This window comes from Lampetra fluviatilis, chromosome 74 (genome assembly GCF_964198595.1).
Source record: "Lampetra fluviatilis chromosome 74, kcLamFluv1.1, whole genome shotgun sequence".
In the NCBI taxonomy this organism is placed as follows: domain Eukaryota; kingdom Metazoa; phylum Chordata; class Hyperoartia; order Petromyzontiformes; family Petromyzontidae; genus Lampetra; species Lampetra fluviatilis.
In genome coordinates, this window is record NC_136348.1 from 148345 (window position 1) to 174706 (window position 26362).

Genomic DNA, 26362 nt, shown 5'->3' on the forward strand with positions numbered 1-26362 from the left:
TGCCACACTTAACAGCTGTCACTGTTTGTCACTGACCAATCGAACAGATGTTCCTGTGTGCTACTGCCTCAGCCAACAACTGTACTTGTGAGCCACTGCCCCATCTAACAGCTGTACCTGTATGCCACCACTCCTGCTAACAGCTGTCTCTCTTTGTGTATCACTGATTCAGCTAAAAGCTGTCCTTCTCTGCCACTTTCCCAGTTTACAGCTGTCCCAGATACCAGCTATCTTTGTGTTCAACTATCACAGCGAATAGCTGTACCGATGTGTCAATGCGCAAGCTAACATCCTGTCCCTAAGTGCCACTGCCCCAGCTAACAGCAGTGTCTGTGTGCGGCTAGCCCAGCTAACAGCTGTCCCTCTGTGCCACTGCCCCAGCCAACAGCTGTCGTTTTCTGCCACTGTCACAGCTAACAGCTATGCCTGCGTGCCACTGCCTCAGCTAACAGCTTACCCTGTGTGTCACTGACCAAGCTAACAGATGTCTCTGTGGGCAACTGTTGAGGCTAACAGCTGTCCCTTTGTGCCACTGTTCCAGACAACAGCTATTCATTTGTGTCACTAGCCCAGCTAACAGCTGTATCTGTGTGCCACTGCCCCAGCAAACAGTTGTTCCTGTGTGCCACTGCCTCAGCTAACAGCTATTCCTGTGTGTCACTAGCCCAGCAAACAGCTATTCCTGTGTGCCACTGCCCTAGCCAACAGCTGTCCCTGTGTGCCACTGCCCCAGCCTACAGCTATTCCTGTGTGACACTGCCCTAGCCAACATCTATTCCTGTGTGCCACTGCCCCAGTTAAGAGCTGTCCGTGTGTGTTACTGACACATCTAACAGTTGTCCATGTGTGCCACTGCCACAGCTAGCAGCTTTCCACTACCCCAGCTTACAGCTGTCCCTGTTTGTCACTGACCGAACGAACATATGTTCCACTGTGCAACTGCCCCAGCCAACAGCTTTCCACTGCCCCAGCCAACAGCTTTCCACTACCCAGCTAACAGCTGTCCCTGTGTGTTACTTACCAATTTAACAGCTGTCCCTGTGTGTTACTTACCAATCTAACAGATGTCCCTGTGTGCCACTATTCAGGATAACAGATGTCCCATTGTCCCACTATCCCACCTAACAGCTGTCTCTGTGTGCCACTCTTCCAGCTAACAGCAGTCTCTGTGTACCACTGCGCCAGCTAACAGGTGGCCCTGTGTGCCACTGCTTCAACTAATCGTTTTCTCTATCCGGCATTGTGACCAGGTCCAAGGGAGTGAGGAACAGATGGGGATTAGTCTATCATTAATTCATTTATATCCGGGTGGTAGTGGTGGTGGTAGAGTAACGCTTAGCGAGTTCAATTCCTCCTCACAACCACGTACACCTCCCACCACCAACACCACCACCATCAACACCATCATCACCAACACAACCACCGACACCACTACCAACACCAACTTGTCCTTCCCCCGCACCTCCGATTACCTTAGGAAGGTTGGCTACGTAACGTGTGAAATAAGTTGAACACACATACATACCAACACCAAAGATCCCCCGTATTGCCTTAACAAACTGTTGAGGCAATGCTGTTAGCAAGAAGCACCTATGAAAGCCGGCACGGCACACCACGCCTGTTCTCTGGGGCAGCAGCACTTGCCCCAACAGCCTGTCAAGGCTACACGGGGAACCTTTGTCTTTGTTTCTATCTGTGAGACCTATAGACTTACATAGAGTACCCATAGACGTGCCTACTGAACCACAAACTTACAGAGAGACCCATAGACGTACATAGAGACCTACAGTACATAGACACCCATAGACTTACATATAGTTCGGTAGACTTTTTTCTACTTCATCTGTCTATCGCGAATGATGGTGACTAAGGTCCCCACATTTATCTTTAGTGGCGGTGGCTACGCCGCTGCGTGTGACCGCCTCTGATTCTCCAGCGCTGTGGAGGCAACAGCAATAACGAGGGTTGGTGGAAGACCCGTACCCCGGGCTCTGCTAGGTAGAAAGCAGTGCAGCAATGCGTGCGGACTAATTTTCATCTGTTCCATCTTCCTCTGTTTTGCTTGTGGAAGGGCGTCGAGGAGGATGTTGTACCCTGCTGAGCCACAGTATCACGCCTCCTCTGTAAGTGTATGAGAGATTGAGTGCGTTTGTGAATTAGTGAGTAAACGATTGGGTGTGTGAGTGGGTAGGTGTGAGTGGGTGAGTGAGTGGGTGGGTGAGTGAGTGCACAAGAGTGCGTGTGTGAGTGAATGTCCTAGTATGAAAGTGAGTACACGAGTGTGATTGTGTATATGTGTGCTCGTGGGAGTGTGTATATCTGATTTGTTGAGCATTTCTGTAAGGTTTTGGGGGAAGGGAAATCTCTCAGCCTGGAAAACATCATGGGGCAAAGTGGGGATGACCCTGCTGAGGCTGTTGAGCCTCAAATATTGGAAGAAGTAGTCACCCCCTGTGAGTGGCTGGCTGAAGTGACATCTGTTTATGAAGTACAGAAGGTGATCTAGAGTCTGAGACCAGGAGAAGCGTCGAGCAGAGATGATCTCCCAAGCGAAATGCTAAGGGAAGGTGGCGTTTCCCCGGAAAGATCTAGCAATGTTTATTCAACATTGCCTTGCCAGGCACGCCGAGAGGAGGCTTGCGGAGCCTCAATGTGGTTTCAGGAAAAGGCGGTCGTGTATAAATGGCATATTTTCTGTCCCTCTGCTACAGCAGAGGTGTAGGGAATTGCAATATAACCTATATCTCTGCTTTATTGACTTAGTCAAGGCCTATGAAACCATAAATAGGCCTGGGCTCTGGGCTGTTATTCGTGCTGTCGGAGTCCCTGACTCTCTGCTGACAATCATTAAGGACCTTCATGATGGTGGGCAGGCCTGGGTAAAACTACGTGGCCGGGAGTCGGACCCATTCCCTGGTCACTTTGGGGTGCAACATGGATGTCCTCTGGTTCCCACATTATTTAACATATATGTCGACCACGCAGTTGGTGGAGCCTTTGATGGCTATAATGGAGAAATTCCATCAGGTACAGATACAATGGGAGGCTGATCGATGCCCGAGTGCTGATGATCTGGTTATTGCTGCTCACTCAGAGGAGGACTTGGAAGCGCTGCTGCTGAACCTGGAGCGTGCCACTAAGAGGTGGGGCCTTACCATCAACCCCACCAAAACTAAGCACCTGCCTGAGTATCTTGGGCCATTAAACACTCGACCCCCACAACTCCCAATTGGTGATGGAGCAGTTGTGGAGAAAGTGGAGGGGTTTTCATATCTGGGCAGTGTGCTCATGACTGGTCCCGGTTTGACAGCAAAGGTCTCGCTCCAAATCAGCCAGGAGGCATTATCTTTTCATCGGTTGCGTAACGCTGTGTGTAAGCTATCTGGTCTGTCGCTCCGCACGAAGCATTGGGCCTTCATGGCCTGCGAAACGTGGACCACCTCTAATGGAACATTTTCGCTGGTCAGAAACATATAGACTGCCTGCATACGATCCATCCTGGGTTTAACCAAGCTGGATTGTGTGAGGAGCTCATATAGCCTTAAAAGATCTGGAAAAAGTCCCATTGGTGAGCTCCTCCGGCATTCAAAGCTGCGTTGGCTGGGTCATCTAGCCCACATGCATAGCTACTGCATGCCTAAACAGCTTTTTTAGGCCAAATAGAGGGGGCTAAACGGACGTGGCACGGGCTACAGAAGAGATGTAGTGATGTTGTACAAGAGGATGTGGAACTGAGTAAACTTGCTGAAGACTGGTACCGGCAGTGTCAAGACCGGCCTCTGTGGAGGAGGCTCATGAAGGATACTACTGGGCAGTTGGAGGCAGTCGCTCTCCAGCAACAACGGAGGACAGTGGAGCAATGCTCAGTGTTGTATCTATGCCCTGTTTTCCGTTATTAATATTAAGAATAAAAAAAAATATATTTTTTTTTATATCTATGTAGTGGTGGTGTTGACGCGCGCCGACTGTGACAGTGATGGATCATGGGGTGGCACGGGGTGCGGGGTTGGGCACGCGTTGTGGGCGTGGTATGGACGCGCGCGCCGGAGTGACGGATGACGGGGCGGCGCGGCGTGGGTGGTGAGGCGCGCTGAGATGTGGGAAAACAGGATCGTAGCCAGCGCCCAGTGATTGGTCAAATAGGATGGGTGCTCTCAGCGACGTCCGCAGGTGGGGTATAAAGGGGGACGCGCGAGAGCACTCGGGGTTGTTAACCAGTTGAAGATCGAAGACGGAGTTGAAGACGTAGTGCCCCGAGACCCCTAGTCCCGCCGTCCTTGTAGGGACCGGGGCCCTGTGTGGCTCGGAGGCGAGACTGGGGGACCCGTGGTCCGACGCCCATGTGGGTCGGGACTGGGGGACCCACAGTCGAGACGGACACCCCGGCAGGGTGTGTCCCGAGTAGCTCAGTGGGCGTTAGTCGCCAGAGTAGCTAAGTGGGTGTTGGTCACCCGAGTGGCTCAGTGGGCGTTAGTCGCCAGAGTAGCTAAGTGGGTGTTAGTCACCAGAGTAACCAAGTGGGTGTTAGTCACCCGAGTAGCTAAGTGGGTGTTAGTCACCCGAGTAACCAAGTGGGTGTTAGTCACCCGAGATACTACAGTGGGTGTTAGTCGCCTGTGAACCGAAGTTGGTGAAATAAAGAGTGTGCTACCCGTGAAGTCGTCTCCCGCCGAGTTACTACATTACATCTATATATACTTTTTTTAATTAAATAATGAAAACAACCCACTACAAGCACACCAGGAATCTGTGAAATGGCCATTAAACTGGTAAGAAGTCAGTCACAGAGAGGTCATAGACATCCAGATGGACAAAAAGATGTATGGACTAACCTCCCAAAGACATCTGGAGATGTACAGATAAGGTGCAGAGTAAATAACGGTTGAAACTCGCGTTTTCTTAACGTTTTCCTAACCGAAAAGTAGAAATTTAACAAAGAGAATTAACCAACAAACCATAAGTTTTTTTTAGTAATTTTCTTATATTACTCGTATTCACCGCATACATATTATTTAAAATTATATGTTTCCTATCTACATGACATTCCGAAAAACTAAAGAGTACGAATTCCAGAAAGCTTAAGTGGAAACATAGTTAAATTTAACCTCAGGACATTAAAATATAACTCAGAATAAAACACCAATCTCTGGAGAACTAAACTTGGCGAAGCCCCAAAATAATAATGTGACGAGGATCATTACGAATATTCATTAAACATAGACGAATGATAACCACGATACTAAGACCGAAGGAACTCATAAAATATAATTCAAGAATAAATGTAACACACAGGACCACATAAATGTATTACAAACATCTCCTCAGCCACCTTTGTCTTCCAGCGGTGTCTGGCAAGCAAGGAGGGAGCAAAAAGGTCACAAGGGGGGGGGTTTGTGCTGACATTGTTTGTTTTCTCTCGCAAGAGACGCGGAGAGAGGAGAGGGTGCTCACGTTTTGAGTTAAACACGGCCGTCTTTGTCTCCCCGCAGCACAAACAGATGGCCCATGAATGCTTGGAGGGTTAGGAAAGGTCGCGAGGAGGGTCGCGGGGGTGTCTGCTTCTTCTCGCTCTGTTGGTGTTTTTGTTGCCCGCTCGCAAGGAATGCGTAGAGGGGAGTCACGTTTTGAGTTAGGCACGGGCGCAGACAGCGAACAGTCAGTCTGGGTTGAGTCGTGCTCAGTCTCGCAACTCGGCTTGCGACGCGGTGTTGCGACGGGGCTCGCAAGAGAGGTGTGGCAGTCGTGCCTCAAGGAGAGATGGGACGACGAGACGTCGTTAAAGTGACAGTCTGAGAGCAGTCTGGGTTGAGTCGTGCTCAGTCTCGCAACTCGGCTTGCGACGCGGTGTTGCGACGGGGCTCGCAAGAGAGCGGGGGCAGATCGTGCCTCGAGAAGTGATGGAACGAGGAGGGGTCGTTCGAGTCGCAGAAGTCTGAGTTCAACCTCGGTCGGGGCTGGGTTTCAGCCGTGCTCCGGCTGGCGGAGCGTCGTGAGGAAACGAAACACCGATGCCGATAGCAGGTGTCGCTTCTCGCAGAACGAAGTTAAGTGCGAGTGAAGCTGGCAGCTGCACGAACAAGGGAAGCACGGAGCAGAGAGAGTGACGAGCGACGACAAGCAATCAACCTGTAAAAGGGCGGAGATCGCCAAGCGTCGACCAAGCGTCGACCAAGCGAGCAAAGCAGAGAGCGCGAAGCAGTGGAGAAAGCCTGGTCAAACGGCTGTGAGGAAGAGGACAGCGCCATCGAATGCGCCATGTGTTTAATACACACCCAGATCAACCAGCATCAACCAAAACCGACTCGTCATCCCGCAGTGGAGAAAGAGAGTCAAAGTCTTCCGAACGAGCGCCACCGGGCGCCACCGGGCGCCACCGAGCGCCACCGGGCGCCACCGAGCGCCACCGAGCGCCACCGAGCGCCACTGGGCGCCACCGAGCGCCACCGAGCGCCACCGAGCGCCACCGAGCGCCACCGGGCGCCACCGGGCGCCACCGAGCGCCACCGAGCGCCACCGGGCGTCACCGGGCGCCACCGGGCGCCACCGAGCGCCACCGAGCGCCACCGAGCACCACCGGGCGTCACCGGCAGCAGGAGCAGAGCAGCAGGAGCAGAGCGGCGGCCACGCCCAACCCAGAGAAAACTTCTGGCCGCTGTTCGTATCCTCCCACACCACACAAGCTAACGACACAACTCCCGGCTCTAAGAATTAATTAATATTACAAGGGGACAACGCACACACAGCATGCACACGAATAAGAAAAAATTGTCATTGCGTTTCAAAAAGGGTTGCCATTTCGAGGTGGTGCGTTCAATATCAACGGATCGTGCAAAGCAGTTGCTGTCGTCGAGTTACATGAATAAGAAATGTTTTAGTCATTCATTTTCGTTAACTGCATAATCACGCCAATGAAGAAGTATTTTTAGTCATTCATTTTCGTTACTGCATAATCTTGTCCATGAATTTATTGACGTATACTTGCTTTCGGATAAGAGAGTGTCATGTGCTTGTTTAGAATAAAATTGCTTAACACCAACTGTTCGAGTGCTTCTTTCCAAGTCCATGCAAAACTATCTTATTCTTGATAACTGTATCCTGCGATGAGATATGAAAATGGAGACCTAAAATATCATAACACACACTAAGATAATCGGTAAACGTTTAATCGATGATAATCGTATTATCCTGATTGATATAACAATGGATAAACGAAGCTAAGCCTAATTATCATAACTGCTCACAGTAACATAATCGCAAGCATCCGCATAAATTACTACGCTTATCTCCGCGATTATCATAATTTATGCATATAATTACACACATTATCATAATGTATGCATGTTAATACACACATTAACATAATTAATGCGATTTGCGCATTTTTCGGAAAATTATTAATTTATATTATTTTCATCAAAATTTCATAATCCGACACATACAACATAATGGGTGGCTCGTCCGGGATCTCTCGCAGACAGTGTTTTGCATGGATGAAGGAATGAATCACTTCGTGTTAACCAGAATATCGTTACCAAACATTGCATTGTGATTGTAAACGGGCGTAAAACAAAAAAAAACGCCCTCTGAGGTTAAAACCCAGAATAGCAGGTTGAAACAAAGAGTGGAATTAAGATAATATCGTATCGAACCAATTGCATCCTGTGATAAATGGTGTTAGAGGTACGCACACTGAATCGGAACATTACAGAATAGCTCGAGTCAAACTGACCACACTCTGTGAGATAATTGTTTTTTATATGCACTCTGAAAGGAAATGTCAAAGTAACTCCCGCAACACTTTTGAGATGCTGGGATTAAGAATAATTTTTGAATGGGTTACGGGGTACTGGGAACTCGTATTAAAACGTACCGACCAATCTGTTACAAAGCAGTACAGTCAGAGAGACATATGGGAAGGGAGCTGTATCGATAACACGAACACACCTCGGGGGAAACTAATTGACTGGATAACATGTAACGAAGGCGAACACGATGCAAAAACTGCAGAGAAGGCAGGACAGGACTCATGCCTTCCCACACAGGCATACAGACAGGGATTGTGGAATGAAGAAAAATTCGGAAAGGAAACAGGAGAGAAATCGTCTCTAATAAACGAGGAAAAATGTCCTCACACCATCGTAAGGGAGGAGAAATCAGTGCTCGCGACACCAGCGAAACTCACAGACGTTGATCCACAGAATAAATATGGAAGTAACAGTAAATCACACTCTTGGGTACGTGGACAGAGTCCAGGGACTGATCGTAAAAAAATTATGGATATCGAACAAAAAATCCTTGACAAAGGGAAACCCTCACAATTCGAGAGAAGGGAGGGAGAGATACATATGCAAACAAAAACATGTGGGACTGACAACTTCACAGATAGAGGGAGGCAAAATGTTAAAGTAAAGTCGACTGGACATGCTCCACTAAGGGCAGAGGCAAAAACTGAAGGGAAATGGCAACACGAGCGACACAGCACTGGGCGCGCACACAAAAAATGCACGCCGCTGATACACGAGCGACACAGCACAGACCAAAGTGACAGATTGCCTGATGATAACTTGTTTTATGATGACGCTGACGGCGATCAACTTTCGGAATACTTATTCAACAGTAAAACCCTTAAATTGATGGACAAGGCTCTAGTCAGAATTCCCGATTTTGACCCACACAATCAGACTATGGATATACACACACATATCGCAACAGTAGGAGAGGAGGCAATGATTAGAGGGCTGATGAGACGGGATGAAAAAGCGAGTTTGTTGAAACGAAGCTTACATAAAGAATCTATACTATGGGTAAATTCACTACCACACAAGGTTAGAAATGATTTTAAACAACTGAGCCTGGCAGTGATTCGGAAGTTTGGAGAATATTCGACACTCACTGAAGGGTTTTATGCTGTAAAATCGATGACCCAGGGCATGGACCAAGATCCACGTGACTACCTCGTACAATTTAAAAGAGCGTATTACGCAGGCGATGTGAATCAATACCACGAAGGAGATAAAATGTTCAAAATGATGTTTTTTGAATCCTTGAGCCCAGAGATTACAGAAAGGGTGAGAATGGTTTTGAATCCAGAAACCGCATCCTTACGCCGCATAGAGAGCAAGGCGTACATGGCATGGTTATACAGAGCTAAGAATCATAATTCGGATCCAGAACACAGGGAGAGGGATAAGGAACCCAGCCTCTCAGAGAGGAATAAAAATCACCGAGCAGTCCCACAATGCAGGGAGGAGCAAACACGCACGCACCTGTGGCAAAATAAACCAGAGAGAGGTTGGCACGAGAATGAGAGCGGTACAAAGCCGAACATTCAGAGGAATCGCAGGAGGGGGAGGTTCAGAACAGAACCATACCAACACCCCATGCCACGACACACACGAGGCCAAAGTTGCACACTAAGATGGCGAGATAACCATCCAGCGGGAAGGTACACAGACTGCGGAGGTATGGATGCGAACATTCAGGAGAATCGCAGAATGTGGAGGCTAAGGGCAGAATCATATCAACACCCCATGCCCCGACATACGCAAGGTCAAAATTACCCACAAAGATGGCGAAGTAACAATCCAGGAAAAATTTGGCACCCAAATGGGAGAAACACTGGGCCAAAAATGTACGAGAATCGCAGGAGGGACAGGTTCAGAGCAGAACCATATCAACACCCCATGTCACGACACACGCAAGGTCGAAATTACACACAAAGATGGCGAGATAACCATCTAGCGAGAAGGTGGTACACAGACTACGGAGGTACGGAGGCGAACATTCAGGAGAATCGCAGAATGTGGAGACCAAGGGCAGAATCATATCAACACCCCATGCCCCGACATACGCAAGGTCAAAATTACCCACAAAAATGGCAAAGTAACGATCCAGGAAAAATTTGGCACCCAAATGGGAGTAACACTGGGCCAAAAATGTACGAGAATCGCAGGATGGGAGGTCAAACACAATCGGTCCAATTCCGACCAATTCCTCCACCGGCTATACCAGGAGGGAATAGAGGAATAACACAGAATGCGGTCCAAATACGTGATGAACCACCCACAGTGATTGAGAGCGAGCAGCCCATACGCGCCATGCACGCTGAAGTTTTGTTAAACCCTGAGCTCAATGGGAAATACAAGCAGGCTGCAAGTGACAGGGCGGGCAAATACCACCACAACCGGGAAACATCAAATGCATACGATGCGGTAAGAAACGCGGACAGTGCTCCCGTAAATGACGCGCAAATCGAATGCAAGGACAGGGCTAAATTGAAGTGTGATCGGACAGTAGATAACAGACAGCAGAGACAGAGAGGAAAACCAGAGCGCACAGGGAAAACAGTGCCACACGTCGCAAAAGAGAGCGATAATAGTGCAGGGAGAGGGAACACAGAGACCCACCCTGGGAAGTACAGGCGTGAGCCTCTGAATGGAAAATATCCAAATGAAACAAAAATAAATGTGGATCGGAGTGCTGAAATGGAGAGGAATGTCCATGACGTATCGGGAATGGTGTTGAAATCCAACCCACTCGTAAAAACAAAGAAGACAACATTATGAGGCACAGAATTAAATCGACACACTGACTCGGCAAATGTGCATGTAATCGCAGAGAGAGCGAATGCCACGAACCAAGTGTCAAAGTGGGTTGTGTGCGCGAATTCTGATTATGTGCAGCACAATTTTTCACCACACACTCCCACGACGCGAGAGAGTGAGAGAGGAAACTACAAAAACGAACCCGAAAACCGTGATCGAATTATCAAAGTGATAAGTGGTAAACCAGGCAACATGAGGAAGGTAACGCATAAATGCGTTCGAAACTGCTACCTAGCGTTTCCCAGGATTTAACAAAAACAAAAATGAATATTCATCGGAGTTATGATATATGAGAACCTATGTAATTGGGGATATCGATGTTTAACGTGTTGTTATTTTCTTTGCTTAATTCAAATGTAACCATGTTAAGCAAAAACAAAAATGAATATTCGTCGGAGTTATGATGTATGAGAAGCATGTAACTGGTGATATCGATGTTTAACGTGTTGTTATTTTCTTTGCTTAATTCAAATGTAACCATGTTAACAAAAACAAAAAACAAAATTAATATCCGCCGTAGTTATGATGGTTGAGAATCAATGTAACTTGTGGTGTTGATGTTTAACGTTTTGTTTTATTTCTTTGCTTATTTCAAATGTAACCATGTTAAGATTGTGATATATATGCGCGCGTTGTGAGAAATAACCGCCGAGAGTGAGGGCGGCTGATGGATTTATAACGAAAAAAACTGGGCATTTACTTTGTTTAAAAATTCGCCAGTGGCCGAATCAACCACTGATAATTTTTAAAAGGGCGGATTGTTGTATCTATGCCCTGTTTTCCGTTATTAATATTAAGAATAATTAAAAAAAATATATATATTTTTTAATATCTATATATACTTTTTTAAATTAAATAATGAAAACAACCCACTACAAGCACACCAGGAATCTGTGAAACGGCCATTAAACTGGTAAGAAGTCAGTCACAGAGAGGTCATAGACATCCAGATGGACAAAAAGATGTATGGACTAACCTCCCAAAGACATCTGGAGATGTACAGATAAGGTGCAGAGTAAATAACGGTTGAAACTCGCGTTTTCTTAACGTTTTCCTAACCGAAAAGTAGTAATTTAACAAAGAGAATTAACCAACAAACCATAAGTTTTTTTTAGTAATTATCTTATATTACTCGTATTCACCGCATACATATTATTTAGAATTATATGTTTCCTATCTACATGACGTTCCGAAAAACTAAAGAGTACGAATTCCAGAAAGCTTAAGTGGAAACATAGTTAAATTTAACCTCAGGACATTAAAATATAACTCAGAATAAAACACCAATCTCTGGAGAACTAAACTTGGCGAAGCCCCAAAATAATAATGTGACGAGGATCATTACGAATATTCATTAAACATAGACGAATGATAACCACGATACTAAGACCGAAGGAACTCATAAAATATAATTCAAGAATAAATGTAACACACAGGACCACATAAATGTATTACAAACATCTCCTCAGCCACCTTCGTCTTCCAGCGGTGTCTGGCAAGCAAGGAGGGAGCAAAAAGGTCACAAGGGGGGGGGGGGTTTGTGCTGACATTGTTTGTTTTCTCTCGCAAGAGACGCGGAGAGAGGAGAGGGTGCTCACGTTTTGAGTTAAACACGGCCGTCTTTGTCTCCCCGCAGCACAAACAGATGGCCCATGAATGCTTGGAGGGTTAGGAAAGGTCGCGAGGAGGGTCGCGGGGGTGTCTGCTTCTTCTCGCTCTGTTGGTGTTTTTGTTGCCCGCTCGCAAGGAATGCGTAGAGGGGAGTCACGTTTTGAGTTAGGCACGGGCGCAGACAGCGAACAGTCAGTCTGGGTTGAGTCGTGCTCAGTCTCGCAACTCGGCTTGCGACGCGGTGTTGCGACGGGGCTCGCAAGAGAGGTGTGGCAGTCGTGCCTCAAGGAGAGATGGGACGACGAGACGTCGTTAAAGTGACAGTCTGAGAGCAGTCTGGGTTGAGTCGTGCTCAGTCTCGCAACTCGGCTTGCGACGCGGTGTTGCGACGGGGCTCGCAAGAGAGCGGGGGCAGATCGTGCCTCGAGAAGTGATGGAACGAGGAGGGGTCGTTCGAGTCGCAGAAGTCTGAGTTCAACCTGGGTCGGGGCTGGGTTTCAGCCGTGCTCCGGCTGGCGGAGCGTCGTGAGGAAACGAAACACCGATGCCGATAGCAGGTGTTGCTTCTCGCAGAACGAAGTTAAGTGCGAGTGAAGCTGGCAGCTGCACGAACAAGGGAAGCACGGAGCAGAGAGAGTGACGAGCGACGACAAGCAATCAACCTGTAAAAGGGCGGAGATCGCCAAGCGTCGACCAAGCGTCGACCAAGCGAGCAAAGCAGAGAGCGCGAAGCAGTGGAGAAAGCCTGGTCAAACGGCTGTGAGGAAGAGGACAGCGCCATCGAATGCGCCGTGTGTCTAATACACACCCAGATCAACCAGCATCAACCAAAACCGACTCGTCATCCCGCAGTGGAGAAAGAGAGTCAAAGTCTTCCGAACGAGCGCCACCGGGCGCCACCGGGCGCCACCGAGCGCCACCGAGCGCCACCGGGCGCCACCGGGCGCCACCGGGCGCCACCGGGCGCCACCGAGTGCCACCGAGCGCCACCGAGCGCCACCGGGCGCCACCGGGCGCCACCGGGCGCCACCAAGCGCCACCGGGTGCCACCGAGCGCCACCGAGCGCCACCGAGCGCCACCGGGCGCCACCGGGCGCCACCGAGCGCCACCGAGCGCCACCGGGCGCCACTGGGCGCCACCGGGCGCCACCGGGCGCCACCGAGCGCCACCGAGCGCCACCGAGCGCCACCGAGCGCCACCGAGCGCCACCGAGCGCCACCGGGCGCCACCGAGCGACCGAGCATCTTCAAGGACAGCATCGTGCCAACTCGTCATCTAGCAGTAGAGGGAGAGAGAGCGCAGGAGCAGCACGACTCGGACGTCACCGGGCGTCACCGAGCGTCGTGCCAACTCGTCGTCCAGCAGTGGAGAGAGAGAGAGCGCACAAGCCGAGACACGCCGAGCGAGGGAGCAGCAGGAGCAGAGCGGCGGCCACGCCCAACCCAGAGAAAACTTCTGGCCGCTGTTCGTATCCTCCCACACCACACAAGCTAACGACACAACTCCCGGCTCTAAGAATTAATTAATATTACAAGGGGACAACGCACACACAGCACGCACACGAATAAGAAAAAATTGTCATTGCGTTTCAAAAAGGGTTGCCATTTCGAGGTGGTGCGTTCAATATCAACGGATCGTGCAAAGCAGTTGCTGTCGTCGAGTTACATGAATAAGAAATGTTTTAGTCATTCATTTTCGTTAACTGCATAATCACGCCAATGAAGAAGTATTTTTAGTCATTCATTTTCGTTACTGCATAATCTTGTCCATGAATTTATTGACGTATACTTGCGTTCGGATAAGAGAGTGTCATGTGCTTGTTTAGAATAAAATTGCTTAACACCAACTGTTCGAGTGCTTCTTTCCAAGTCCATGCAAAACTATCTTATTCTTGATAACTGTATCCTGCGATGAGATATGAAAATGGAGACCTAAAATATCATAACACACACTAAGATAATCGGTAAACGTTTAATCGATGATAATCGTATTATCCTGATTGATATAACAATGGATAAACGAAGCTAAGCCTAATTATCATAACTGCTCACAGTAACATAATCGCAAGCATCCGCATAAATTACTACGCTTATCTCCGCGATTATCATAATTTATGTATATAATTACACACATTATCATAATTTTTGCATGTTAATACACACATTAACATAATTAATGCGATTTGCGCATTTTTCAGAAAATTATTAATTTTTATTATTTTCATCAAAATTTCATAATCCGACACATACAACATCAGAACAACGAGCGGAGCGCCGGGTGGCTAAAACACAGCAAGTTCGCACAATAGGGGGCAAAGATGATGCGTCAACCAGTCATCTCAGTCCGTCGACCAATGGCACCTGGGTCTGCCCGAGACCTCCTGCCAGTGGGCGGTCGACAATGCACGTGGCCTTAACGTGCACATAGCCGGGCACAAGCGCCGTGGTGACGTCACCACCACTTAGTGGTGAATGGCAGTTGTTGTGTATATCTGTGTGCACGTCTGTGTAAGTATGTGTGGGGAGAGGTGGTGCAGTGGTTAGCATTCTGTGCTACGCACCCAGCGACCCGAGTTCGATTCCCGCTCACAGTGACAATTACCTGAACCGGTTCTGCTCTATGTCGACTCACCAAGTGGTGATGTGTAGTGGTGATGTGTAGTGGTGATGTGTAGTGGTGATGTGTACTACTGATGTGTAGTACACATCACCACTTGGGAGACAGGTAGCAGAGTGTGTGTGGAAGATGTGAGTGGAGTGAGGTGAAAGGTACTAGAGAGCGTGGAGGAGGGAGCGTGATCCACAGAAGTACTGGTGGATTTGCTCTATATTGCTAACAAAGGACTTACGCACCTTCTTCCAGCCAGATATTAACTGGTTGAAAGCTAAACGTTTTTTTTATATTTTACAGTTAAAGTACACTGAGGTATATAGCGCTCTTTCCGATGCAACTTAGCCACAAATGATAGCGAAACGAAGTGGCTTATCAAGTGGAAATGTATCGCCTACAAATGCTCTACATGCGTGACGTTGATTGTAAATGTGGAGGGAAAAACCGGAGGAGCCGGAGAAAATTCCACGCGACCACCAAGGTGAGAAGATGCAAGTTCCAAATATACACACGTCAGGGTCGCGATCGAACCCATGAACTCCTGCATCCGAGGTTCGGGAGGTAACATCTCCTTGTCACCGTGGCACCCCGAAGACTTTATGAACCTCCTCACAGCCACCTCCAGGTCGCAAACCCATCTATTGGCGCTTTGCTGGTTTAGTGTCTCTGTCAAGGCCAGTCTAACACGCAATGCCCAGATACCATCCACGTTTCACGATGGCCACCACGCCCCGCTGCCTTCGCTCGTTCGGGCACTTCTATCAATAATACGACCGAGTTATGACCATTGGGACCAAAGGTTACGTCCAGACAGATTATTGGTGTATATAGTTAACGAACTTCAGTTGCTAGCCTATTTGTGAGAAGACACTCTGTGTGGACGGGTTTACTGGCAATCGTTAAAATATGGCACCCAGAATGGGTGGGGGTCATTGGTCATCTTCATCCTTTCTCTCCATGGGCAGTGTTGAGTCTTTGGCAGTGTTAAGTCTATGGGCAGTGTTGAGTCTATGGTGCAGTGTTGAGTTTATGGTGCAGAGTTGAGTCGACGGACAGTGTTTAGTCTATAGGCAGTGGTTGAGTCCAGGGGCAGTGTTGAGTCTATGGGCAGTGTTGAGTCTATAGACAGTGTTGATCCTATGGACAGTATTGAGTCAAGGGGCAGTGTTGAGTCTATGGTGCAGTGTTGATCCTATGGTGCAGAGTGGAGTTGATGGACAGTGTTGAGTCTATGCGCAGTGTTCAATCTTTGGGCAGTGTTGATTATACGGGCAGTGTGAGTCTATGGGCAGTGTGAGTCTATGTGAAATTAATCAAACCAATTATTTATAGCATAGGACTTAGCTCATACTGATAGACCCTCCAGCATTCCATGCCTTTTCTCTCACACAGTGGTAAAAGTGTCACCCGTGTGACCTCCTCACTACGTAGTAGCTGCTATGGTGCAGATATTAGAGATAGGTGGTGGAGACAAACATAATTTACATATAGATATATTATTATTATTATACAAGGTCGCCCAAAGGTCAGGACACACCGGGTTGTTATTATCATTGTACAGCGTGGCCCAAAAGTCAGGACACATCGGGTTATTATTACACTGGGCTAATAACTCAATGGGCTTTACCTGATAAATAAAATAGTTTATGTTTTAGAATGGGTCTCCTTGAGCATGGGTCTCCATGGGTCTTTGTGGGGTTTTGTGTGTCTCTACGAGGCTTTGAGTCTCTATGAGTCTGTAGAAACATGCACGCAGAGTATATGGCTGCTGCTGTACATTCCCACGTAATGATGCTGATAAGCCACTTCCTTGAGCGGCTATAGTGTGTGGCCAGGTCGCTTATGAACATAGCTAATAGCTCAGAGGGGTATTACCTGGTAAAATAAAATAGTTTTAGCGAGGGTTTATGTGGTTCTGTACGAGTCTCTGGATCTCTGTTACTCTTTATGGGTCTCTGTGAGTTCTTATTGTTCTCGCTGAGCTTGTAAGAAACATGCGTTCATAATATTTGGCTGTTGCTATAAACCCCGGCATCTCTCCCACTTCAGTAAAAAAAATATATTGCTGTGGTTTTCACACCTGATGATGATTGCTTGTGTTGCAATCGAAACGTCGTGATTTAATTTACTTTTATTTATTTGTATTTTTTATTTTTCACCTACGTGATTTTACCGAAAGAACCAAAGGGTATGGATCCTTGCAGTCACAAAAACTTCCAATCTAGAATGTTGCTATAAATTCCCACAATACAGACAGTCCCCGGGATACAGAAGGGTTAGTTTCCCGAGAACGATCCGTAACCCACATTTACCATATGCACCTTATGGCGGGACCCCGGGGTCCCATAAGCCCCCGGCTCTCACATAAACATATTATAATGTAAACAAAAATTTTGCTCTTTTTCCCCAATGGGTTTGAAGGATGGTGGCAAGTATTGGTTTGTTAAACTATGCCTTTTAAACTGAAAACAACTTATCTGCATTACCTCTTTTCAAATACATTATCGAAAAAAGAATTTACACCCCTCTGTCAATCATCGTGTTTCTCAGTATGGATTTGTGAACACACTTTGTAAACAGTACATAAAATAGTACGCGTTTTCAATGCACTATTCAAATTGTAACACGCGTTTATACCAATGTTACTGTACAGAGTAGTGGGTCGCCGCTCCTCTTATTCACATTGATACGAGCGGTATGTGGGGACTATGGCTTAACCGCACAAACAACCTATCTGCACAGATGCATACGGACAAGATAAGTATTATCAAACAGGAGGCATTAACGGTGCAACACATCTCATCTGTTAAATATCTGCAGGTAATAGGATTGTCATCGATTAATCCTGGCTGCAGACATTGGTAGGTCACAAATAATGAAGATAAGAGAGCAGTTTCACTGAATTAGGCAAACCGTTATGACAAATAAAGGACTTAAGTCGTGTAGGAAGTTTGAGCAGCTTTGGATAAGACATGATCCTGCCCATATGCGAGCATGAAGTGCATTCGCTTGTTCAGTTCTTGTGCGCATGCGTCCTCGCTGCTGCGCGTGGACGACACGACAACAAAAATGATCCGCGCCAGGAAATATTTGTGCCTCCCCCACCCGATTACTAGTTCGTTTTCTATTGCTGCTTGTATTGTATCGCTGTACATATGCTCTGCATATGGTGTTCGACCAGAAGACGCCAAAAGGCGCACAACTCAAAGACAACGAACTATCAGAGTAATGAGGGCTCGGGGTAAGCATTTACATCATGAGGCCTCCTTTGCCAGCAGCAAAATATAATAATAATAGTTTTTTTACCCTTTTTTCTGGCAACAAAACTGAAACCTTTTTTTTACGAGGAATCATGTTTGCATTAACCACAATACCTGCAGTCAGCATGCAAACCAAAAACACACTGATAATGTATGCATTGTCCTTGAAATTGATTGGTCCACACCAGAGACACCTTTACTTAGAGCCTAGTCTCATATGGTGTTCGACCAGAAGACGCCAAAAGGCGCACAACTCAAATGCTTGCTCATGATGTAAATGCTCACCCCGAGCCTTAATTACTCTGATAGTGCGTTGTCTTTGAGTTGTGCACCTTTTTGGCGTCTTCTGGTCGAACACCATATGAGACTAGGCTCGAAGGAAAGCTGTCTCTGGTGTGGACCAATCAATGTCAAGGACAATGCATACATTATCAGAGGGTGTTTTTAGTTTGCATTCTGACTGCAGGTATTGTGGTTAATGCAAACATGATTCCTTGTAAAAAGGGTTTCAGTTTTGTTGCCAAAAAAAAGGGTAAAAAACCTATTATATTTTGCTAATGGCAAAGGAGGCCTCATGATGTAAATTCCGAATGTTTGTTTATGTATGTAGCCAACTTATGCTAGCCTTGGTTCTCCATTCACTTTCGGCTGAGACTGTAAGCTATCGAAGTGTAATTGTGTTACATAAAGTAAATAACTCGAGTAATAAACGTACATCTTTACTCACAGAACATAGCCTATATCTAATTGTTTATGAATACCACAAAACAGTGTAATATATTAATTGTTAACAGAAGGCAGTCAATTCTGAATGTTTTTCCCCCCCGTGCATTAGGCTCGCTGTGGGCTGAGACCAAAAGCGGGGATGGGTTGGGGCGGTGGGGAAGATGCTGCTCGCCTTACGCCTCGCAACCTCAAACCACTACTTGCGCTTACGTAACTAACGCAACCATTTCTGCATATTGAAACATTATTTAACACGATTCATGGGAGCATTTCCGTAAGGTCGAATTTCCGTAAGTCTGGTTTTCTTAAACCCGGGGACTTACAGCATCAGCCACTTCGTTGAGATGCAATAATTTGTCGCTAGGTTTCTTCTGAAAAAAATACAGCATAGCTCAGGGGGCATTACACCGAGTAAAATAAACGTGTATGGTTTTAGTTGCTCCAATAGCAACGCAATCCAACGACACTGCAGCCTGCAGCATTTAGTTTAATGAGTAACAGACTTTGTTTTGAAACCTCAAGGTTGATTGCCCTTGTGTTGAGAAGTGAGATTATGGCACAGCAGTTGGAATAGGGAGTGTCAAGTTCCTTGAAGGCACCGGCACCCGTTATGGCAACCCTACAACAGTCCACAGCTGCCCCAGTGTGTCGTGCTAAAAGTAGAATCAGAAGTGAGTGAGAGTGTAAATGAGAGTGCCTATATATGAGAGCCAGAGACACAAAGACCCCCCCATATAACCATAACATACTGTGGGGGAAAGTGGTGTTATCAAGAGGCCGCTGCTCACGGTCTACACCCATGATGATTATCTGAACTGGTCCTGGACCTCCCCTAGGTTGACTGAGCCTCAAATGAGTGCCTGGTGCGATGTGTAAGCATCGCGACCAGGGAGTCAAAGGCGGCCGAGTAGGCGTGGTGCTGGTCACCCAGCTCCTTGTGTTTCGTGCCGGCCTTAAATAGGCACTGCTACCCGCTAACAGCACTTGCCCCAACAGTATGTTAAGGCTACACGGGGAACGTTTGTCTGTGTCATTGAGTTTCTATCTGTGAGACCCATAAACTCACATAGAGATTGGTATACTTTCATAGAGACCCATATACTTACATAGAGACTTTCATAGCCACACATAGACTTACATAGAGACCGGTATATTTTTTCCGCCTTCGGCTGCCCATTGCTTAACGATTGTGACTGCGGAGAACAACGAGCAGCAGCGTTTGACTTCACGCTGGTGGGATTAGAGGCCAGCCCCTTGAACGGAAAGAATCGGCCGCACTGTGGGCAAGATTTGCTGCTCGTCTGCTGGATGGGATTCGTGTTGTGTCGGCTACAACAGGAATCGCTTACAGTTGGATGACATTTCCTCCCACGTGTCCACATTGATATTGGCTGCCTTGACGTGTCTTTTAAAGGACGTAGAAAGGACGTAAAATTACAGAGACCTTTAGACTTACGTAGAGACGTATACAATTACTTAAAGACCCATAGACGTACAGAGACATGTAATACCATATAGGGTGATTATTATTATTCATGGTTGGTCAAAAGTCAGGACTCATAGGGTTATTTTTGCCTATAGATTCAACACTGCCCGCACCTCCGATTAGCACGGTTGCCTGCATATGGTAAAAAAGTTCAACATACGGGCAGTCCTTGGCTTACAAACCTAATTTGTTCCTGAGACCCGTTGGTAAGTCGAACAGTTCGTAAATCAGAACACAATATTCCACTATATTTAAATGGCTATTCGGTCAGTGTTATGTTATTATGGTTCAACAAAAAAAGGAAGCATTGTTAAACTCATAATTAAGAACAAATATTGTGCATTAGCATGTACCACTGGAACAACAAATACTGTATAGTAAACAAAACATAAAATAAAGTAACATAAATAGAAAAAAACTTGCATTTTCACTTACTTTGAGTTCTGATGTTAACTTTCTTTGTCGGAAGGGGGACATGAGTCATCACAATTGTACACACACGGAGCAAGCACACAAAGACACACGCACACAAAGACACAGAGACACACACACACACAAAGACACACACACAAAGACACACACACACAAAGACACACAGACGCACAACACCCCAATGACAAAGATCCCCTGTATGGACTAAAGACTGTAGGGGAAAATGCTGTTAGCGACCAGCACCTATGAAGACCGGCACGGCACATGAGGGGGTGATTTGCCACCGCCACGCCCGGCCGCCTTTGTCTCCCCACCGCACCAGGTACCCATTTGAGGCTGAGCTGACCTAGGTCCTATTCATATAATCGTCACTGGTGTAGATCGTCAGCGGGAAATTTAACTGTGGTGGCCAGGTTGGTAGCACACCATTGCACTACTGTTCACCCCTCCACACAAAGACCCCCCGTGTAGCCTTTACAGAATGTAGGAGCAAGTGCTGTGAGCGAGTGGCACTTATGAAGGCCAGAACGATACACGAGGGGGTGGGTAGCCAACACCACGCCCGACGACTTTGTCTCCCGAGCGTGCCAGGCACTCATTTGAGGTTGAGTCGACCTAGGTAGGCTCAGGACCGGTTCAGATAATCTTCAATGGTGATGGCCATGAGCAAGACTCAAACTCGGGTCGCCGCTTGCGTAGCGCAGCGCACTAAACTGCTACACTACCGCTCACCGTAAACTGAATTTAACACACACGCCCCCACACACAAACACTCATTCCCACCGCGAGTCCAACTCATTACATCTTGCGAATGATCGCTCCTCTGAACAAAATACTTCCACGGTTCAAGTTTTCAATTTCGAGGTCGCGTAAGTCAATGTTTATATTTCATGGAAGCTGGTTCGTACGTATTCATTTTCGTAAGTCGGATGTTCGTAAGTCGATGACGGCCCGTATATGCATGTACGCCCATAGACTCAACACGGCCACGTTGGCTCGGAGATGTTAACTACCTCGCCAGGTATGCAGGAGGTCGTCGATTCGATCCCAGCCCTGACACCTGCTGTATATTTGGAGTTTGCATCTCTCTCTATCTCCCCATGGTCATGTGGATTATTTTTTGGGTCCTCTGATTTTTGCTTCCACATTTAAAATCAAAATGCGTTCACAGCTTGAATTTGTGATAGCCATGCCGTTTCTGAGAAATAGTTACATAGCTTACAGTGGGCCTCACCTGGTAAAAGATAACTATTTTGTCGCTTTAGTTTTACTGCTCATAGAGAGAAAAAGACGCAACTATTACCACACCACATTCCAATTAACATACCCGACAAAGCAACCACAAACTGCCTTTATCTCTTTCCTGACCAATCACAGAGCACGACCCGAAGAGACTGTGGGTCTGTGGAACAGAGGTAAGTAACGTCACGGATCAGTGCAACGTGCTTGGGGTCAGCCGCAGCTTGTCTGCGGACAACAAGGCGAACGAGTGAGTGGGCGAGTGAGTGAGCAGGTGAGTAAGTGTGTGAGTTGGTGGGTGGGTGAGTGAGTGGGTGAGTGTGTGGCTTGGTGGGTAGGTGAGTGAGTGGGTTGGTGGGTGAGTGGGTTGATGAGCGAGTTGGTGGGTGAGTGGGTGAGTTGGTGGGTGGGTGAGTGAGTGAGTGGGTGAGAGAATGGGTGGGTGAGCGAGTGGATTGAGTGAGTGCGTGGTTTGGTGGGTAGGTGAGTGAGTGAGTGGGTGAGTGGGTTGATGAGTGAGTTGATGAGTGAGTTGGTGGGTGAGTTGGTGGGTTGGTGAGTGAATGAGTTGGTGAGTGAGTGCGTGAGTGAGTGTGTGAGTTGGTGGGTGGGTGAGTGAGTGTTTGAGTGGGTGAGTGAGTGGATTGAGTGAGTGTGTGGTTTGATGGGTAGGTGAGTGAGTGAGTGGGTGGGTGGGTTGATGAGTGAGTTGGTGGGCGAGTTGGTGGGTTGGTGAGTGAATGAGTGGGTGAGTGGGTGAGTGAGTGTGTGAGTTGGTGGGTGAGTGAGTGGGTGAGTGAGTATGTGAGTTGGTGGGTGAGTGAGTGGGTCAGTGCGTGGGTAAGTGAGTAGGTGAGTGAGTGAGTGGGTGCGGTAGTGGAGCGGTTAGCGCGCTGCACTACAAACCCGGCAACCCGAGTTCGATTCCCGCTCACGCCCAACACCAGTGACGATTATCTGAACCGATCCTGGGCCTCCCCTAGGTTGACTCAGCCTCAAATGACCAGTGACGATTATCTGAACCGTTCCTGGGCCTCCCCCAGGTTGACTCAGCCTCAAATGAGTACCTGGTGCGATGTGTAAACATCGCCACTGAGGAGACAAAGGCGGTCGGACGTGGTACTGGCCACCCACCCCCTCGTGTGCCATGCCGGCCTTCATAGAGTGCTCGCTAACAGCACTTGCCCCTACAATCTGTTGAGGCTTTACGGGGGGATCTTTATTTTGGTCTTTGTGGGTGAGTGGATGGGTGAGTGGGTGGGTGAGTGGCTGAAGGTGTCCTGGAGCCTCCCCTAGGTCGACTCAACCTAAAATGGGTACCTGGTGCGGTGTAGTTCTGGCCACCCACCCCCTTGTGTGCAATGCCAGAATTCATAAGTGCTGCTCGTGAACAGCATTTGCTCCAAACAGTATGTTAAGGCTAAACGGGGATTTCGTTTTTGTCTGTATTGCAAATATGTACTGCTGGCTGTTAGACTACAACTGAACTGAACTATTTAAATGTTTTAGAAGTGACCTTGGCACAAATGATATCTCAAAAAAGTGGCTCATCATCATCATCGGGGATTTATCAACGCAGTGACGTTACTCCTCAATGTGGAGGGAAAAACCGGAGGACCTGGAGAGAGAGAGAGACGCAGACTCCAAATATACAGCTGGCATTGTCAAGGTTGGGATAAACCCACGACTTCCTGTATACCAGGCGAGGGAGACAACATATCCTAGCCACCGCGGCGACCCTTATTGGTCATAGTGGGGGAAGTGGGGTCGAGGGGGCGGGAGCAGGGAGGCGACAGGGTGACTGACTATACTTCACCACGCTGGTCAGTGCGAGGTTTGAGAGTAGGGGGTGGTGAAGGTTTGGGTTCGTGTGTCGCTCACCACTGACGTTAGCCGTGGCCTGTCATTGAACTCAGATGCCCAGCTTCGTGACTCACTCACCCACACAATCAATCACCCGCTCTTTCCCTCACCCACACTCTCAGTCAGATACTTAGTCGCACACTTACCCACCCACCCACTCAGCCACTCACTCACCCAACCATCCACTTACTCACCCATCCAGCCACCGACCCACTCACCCACACCACCCACTCACACACTAAATCACTCAGCCACTCACTCACTCGCCCACCCATTCACTCACCCACCCACCCTGCCACCCACTCACCCACCTACCCAGTCAGGAGGGAGGAGGGAGATGGCGGGGTTGATGGAGGAGGAGGAATGGCTTGCCCAATATTTATCGGGGATGATGAGAGGTGATGATAAGGTGAGGGAAGAGAGGGAGGAGAGAGGGGAGGAAGGAACGAGTAGCAGAAGGAAGCTGCACGGGGGAGGAGGAGGAACATCGTCTCTTTTCAAAGTGGGTGGATGGTGGGGAGGAGTTCAGAGTCGGGGTGGCTACACAGGAGTCACGTGATTTATTGGAGGCTATAGCTGGTTTATGTAAAAGTTGTATAATTGCTGTAAAGCACTTTGGAATAAGGCGCTATATATACATCTAGACAGGATACATTCGATGAGATGGGAAGGAGTCAGGGAGTGGTTTGCCCCACACACAGAAGCCGCATGCCTTACTGGAGGCTCTAGCCGAATGATGAATCACGTCTTGAACGGTGCTGAATATTTCTCTTCGCAGAGCCGTTCACATATCACGGTCACCACTTCCACCTCAACCACAATATCCATCACCGGTGAAGAAGTTAACAATCTGGTCGGATCCATTGAGAAGCTGAAGCGATAGAATCCACGATGACGGTTCGAGGAATCCAGTCGTGGCACTTCAAGACGTACATCATCTCCTTGGGGCTCACGCTCATGGTCAGTGAAGTCTCTCTCTTGGTTATCATGGATCGTACTTCATACATTCGTCAAACTGTGGCGTTAAATGGAAAATATATACAGGCGTACCGCCTATAGCGCTCAGAATTCGTTCTTGGTAAACAAAGCGCTATACGAAACGGCGCAATATGGGGTCATTATAACAGCGTTCCTATGGAGCTGCGTACCAACAGCACTCTTTTTTACTACAGCAATATTCGAGGGCTTCATTGGGGTATCGGTAATAGCCTTAATAATGATAATGCACATATGATAAATATTTCGAAGTATTTTACAAATAAAACGAATACGTTTGAATGGTAATGAAATAAAAATTCAATAAGTTACGTCTTCACTAGTGCATTTGGTGGAGTTTGCATAACATTAACCACCGTCTGCATCAACACGTTCTGTGGGAAGCTATATTAACCAATTGGATGACTTGATCCATGGATTGGCAATGAATCAATGCAGTGATTAACCCTCGATGAATCAATACCCCAATGTGGCTGTCGGATCGACTATGAGCAGTTTCGCTACAATAGGTGGCCCAAAAGTCAGGACACAGAGGGGCATTAATGTACATGGTGGCTCAAAATTCAGGACACATAGGGTTATTATTATTATGCAGGGTGGCCCCCAAAAGTTAGGCCACTCACTCACTCACCCACCCACTTACAAACTCACTCACTAACCCACTAACCCACTCATCCACTCACGCCCACATTCACTCGCCCACCCACTCACCTACTGGAAAAAATATATACAAGGTGGCCAAAAAGTCAGGAAAATCTAGAGATATTTTTCGATTTAAAGCTTTCGTGACTGCAGGGATTTATCTTCTTGGTTCTTTCGGTAAAGTCACGTAGAAGGGAAGTAATAAAATAATAAAAATAAAACATAATAAAATAATTCTCACGACGTTTCGGCTACAACGCAAGCAGCCGTCTTCAGGTGAAGAATGAGACACTACCAAGCTAGGAGCTTATATATACGCTGGGTTGGAGGTGCAAGAAGAGCGCCTTAACAAAAAGAATGTGCATATGAAGAGGAATTTAGCATATTCATGGGAAATGCGTAGTAGGTGGGCGGGGGGGTTTCAAAGTCATATTATGCCCATGCATTATGCAGGATCAGCAGCACCAAGGGAGGGTGTACGGAGTAGCATTAACAAAGGAAAGGAATGTTAATAGTATGTAGCTGCAGTTACTAAACATCCACGTAGAAAACTAAAGTATAAACTACGTAAAAAACTAAAGTATAAACTGCATAGCACCATCAGTGTACTTACTATACTCTACAATAAGCTGAGTTACTCACAGCAAGTAATACATTACAATTCTACGTCGTAAAAAATATATAATATGCTTCCATCTAAACTTTATTCTCTTACATCACACGAGCATACACCGTACTATATACTGCCATAGATAAGCCCAACATTACATTATATACTGTATTGCTATAGACCACCTTATACATTTGAATATAACACTATGTATGATTCTACCCACCCTAATGTGTATCACACTGCTATATGTTTACTATACAATTACGATACTATATATTA

General features: G+C 47.3%; 1 protein-coding gene across 3 annotated transcripts in view; it reads left to right on the forward strand.

Moving 5' to 3' along the window:
* The first annotated feature begins 22129 nt into the window (after positions 1–22129).
* The window catches only part of LOC144953316 (uncharacterized), a 46447-nt gene continuing 42214 nt past the window's right edge, over positions 22130–26362 (forward strand). For 2 of the 3 annotated variants that reach the window (XM_078883882.1, XM_078883883.1), the window contains exon 1: positions 24523–24792. In XM_078883882.1, the coding sequence (XP_078740008.1) occupies positions 24724–24792 (69 nt within the window). In that variant the 5' untranslated portion in view covers positions 24523–24723. Of the gene's footprint in view, positions 22244–24522; positions 24793–26362 lie in introns of those variants that run through there. The other variant, XM_078883881.1, reaches the window with a different exon arrangement.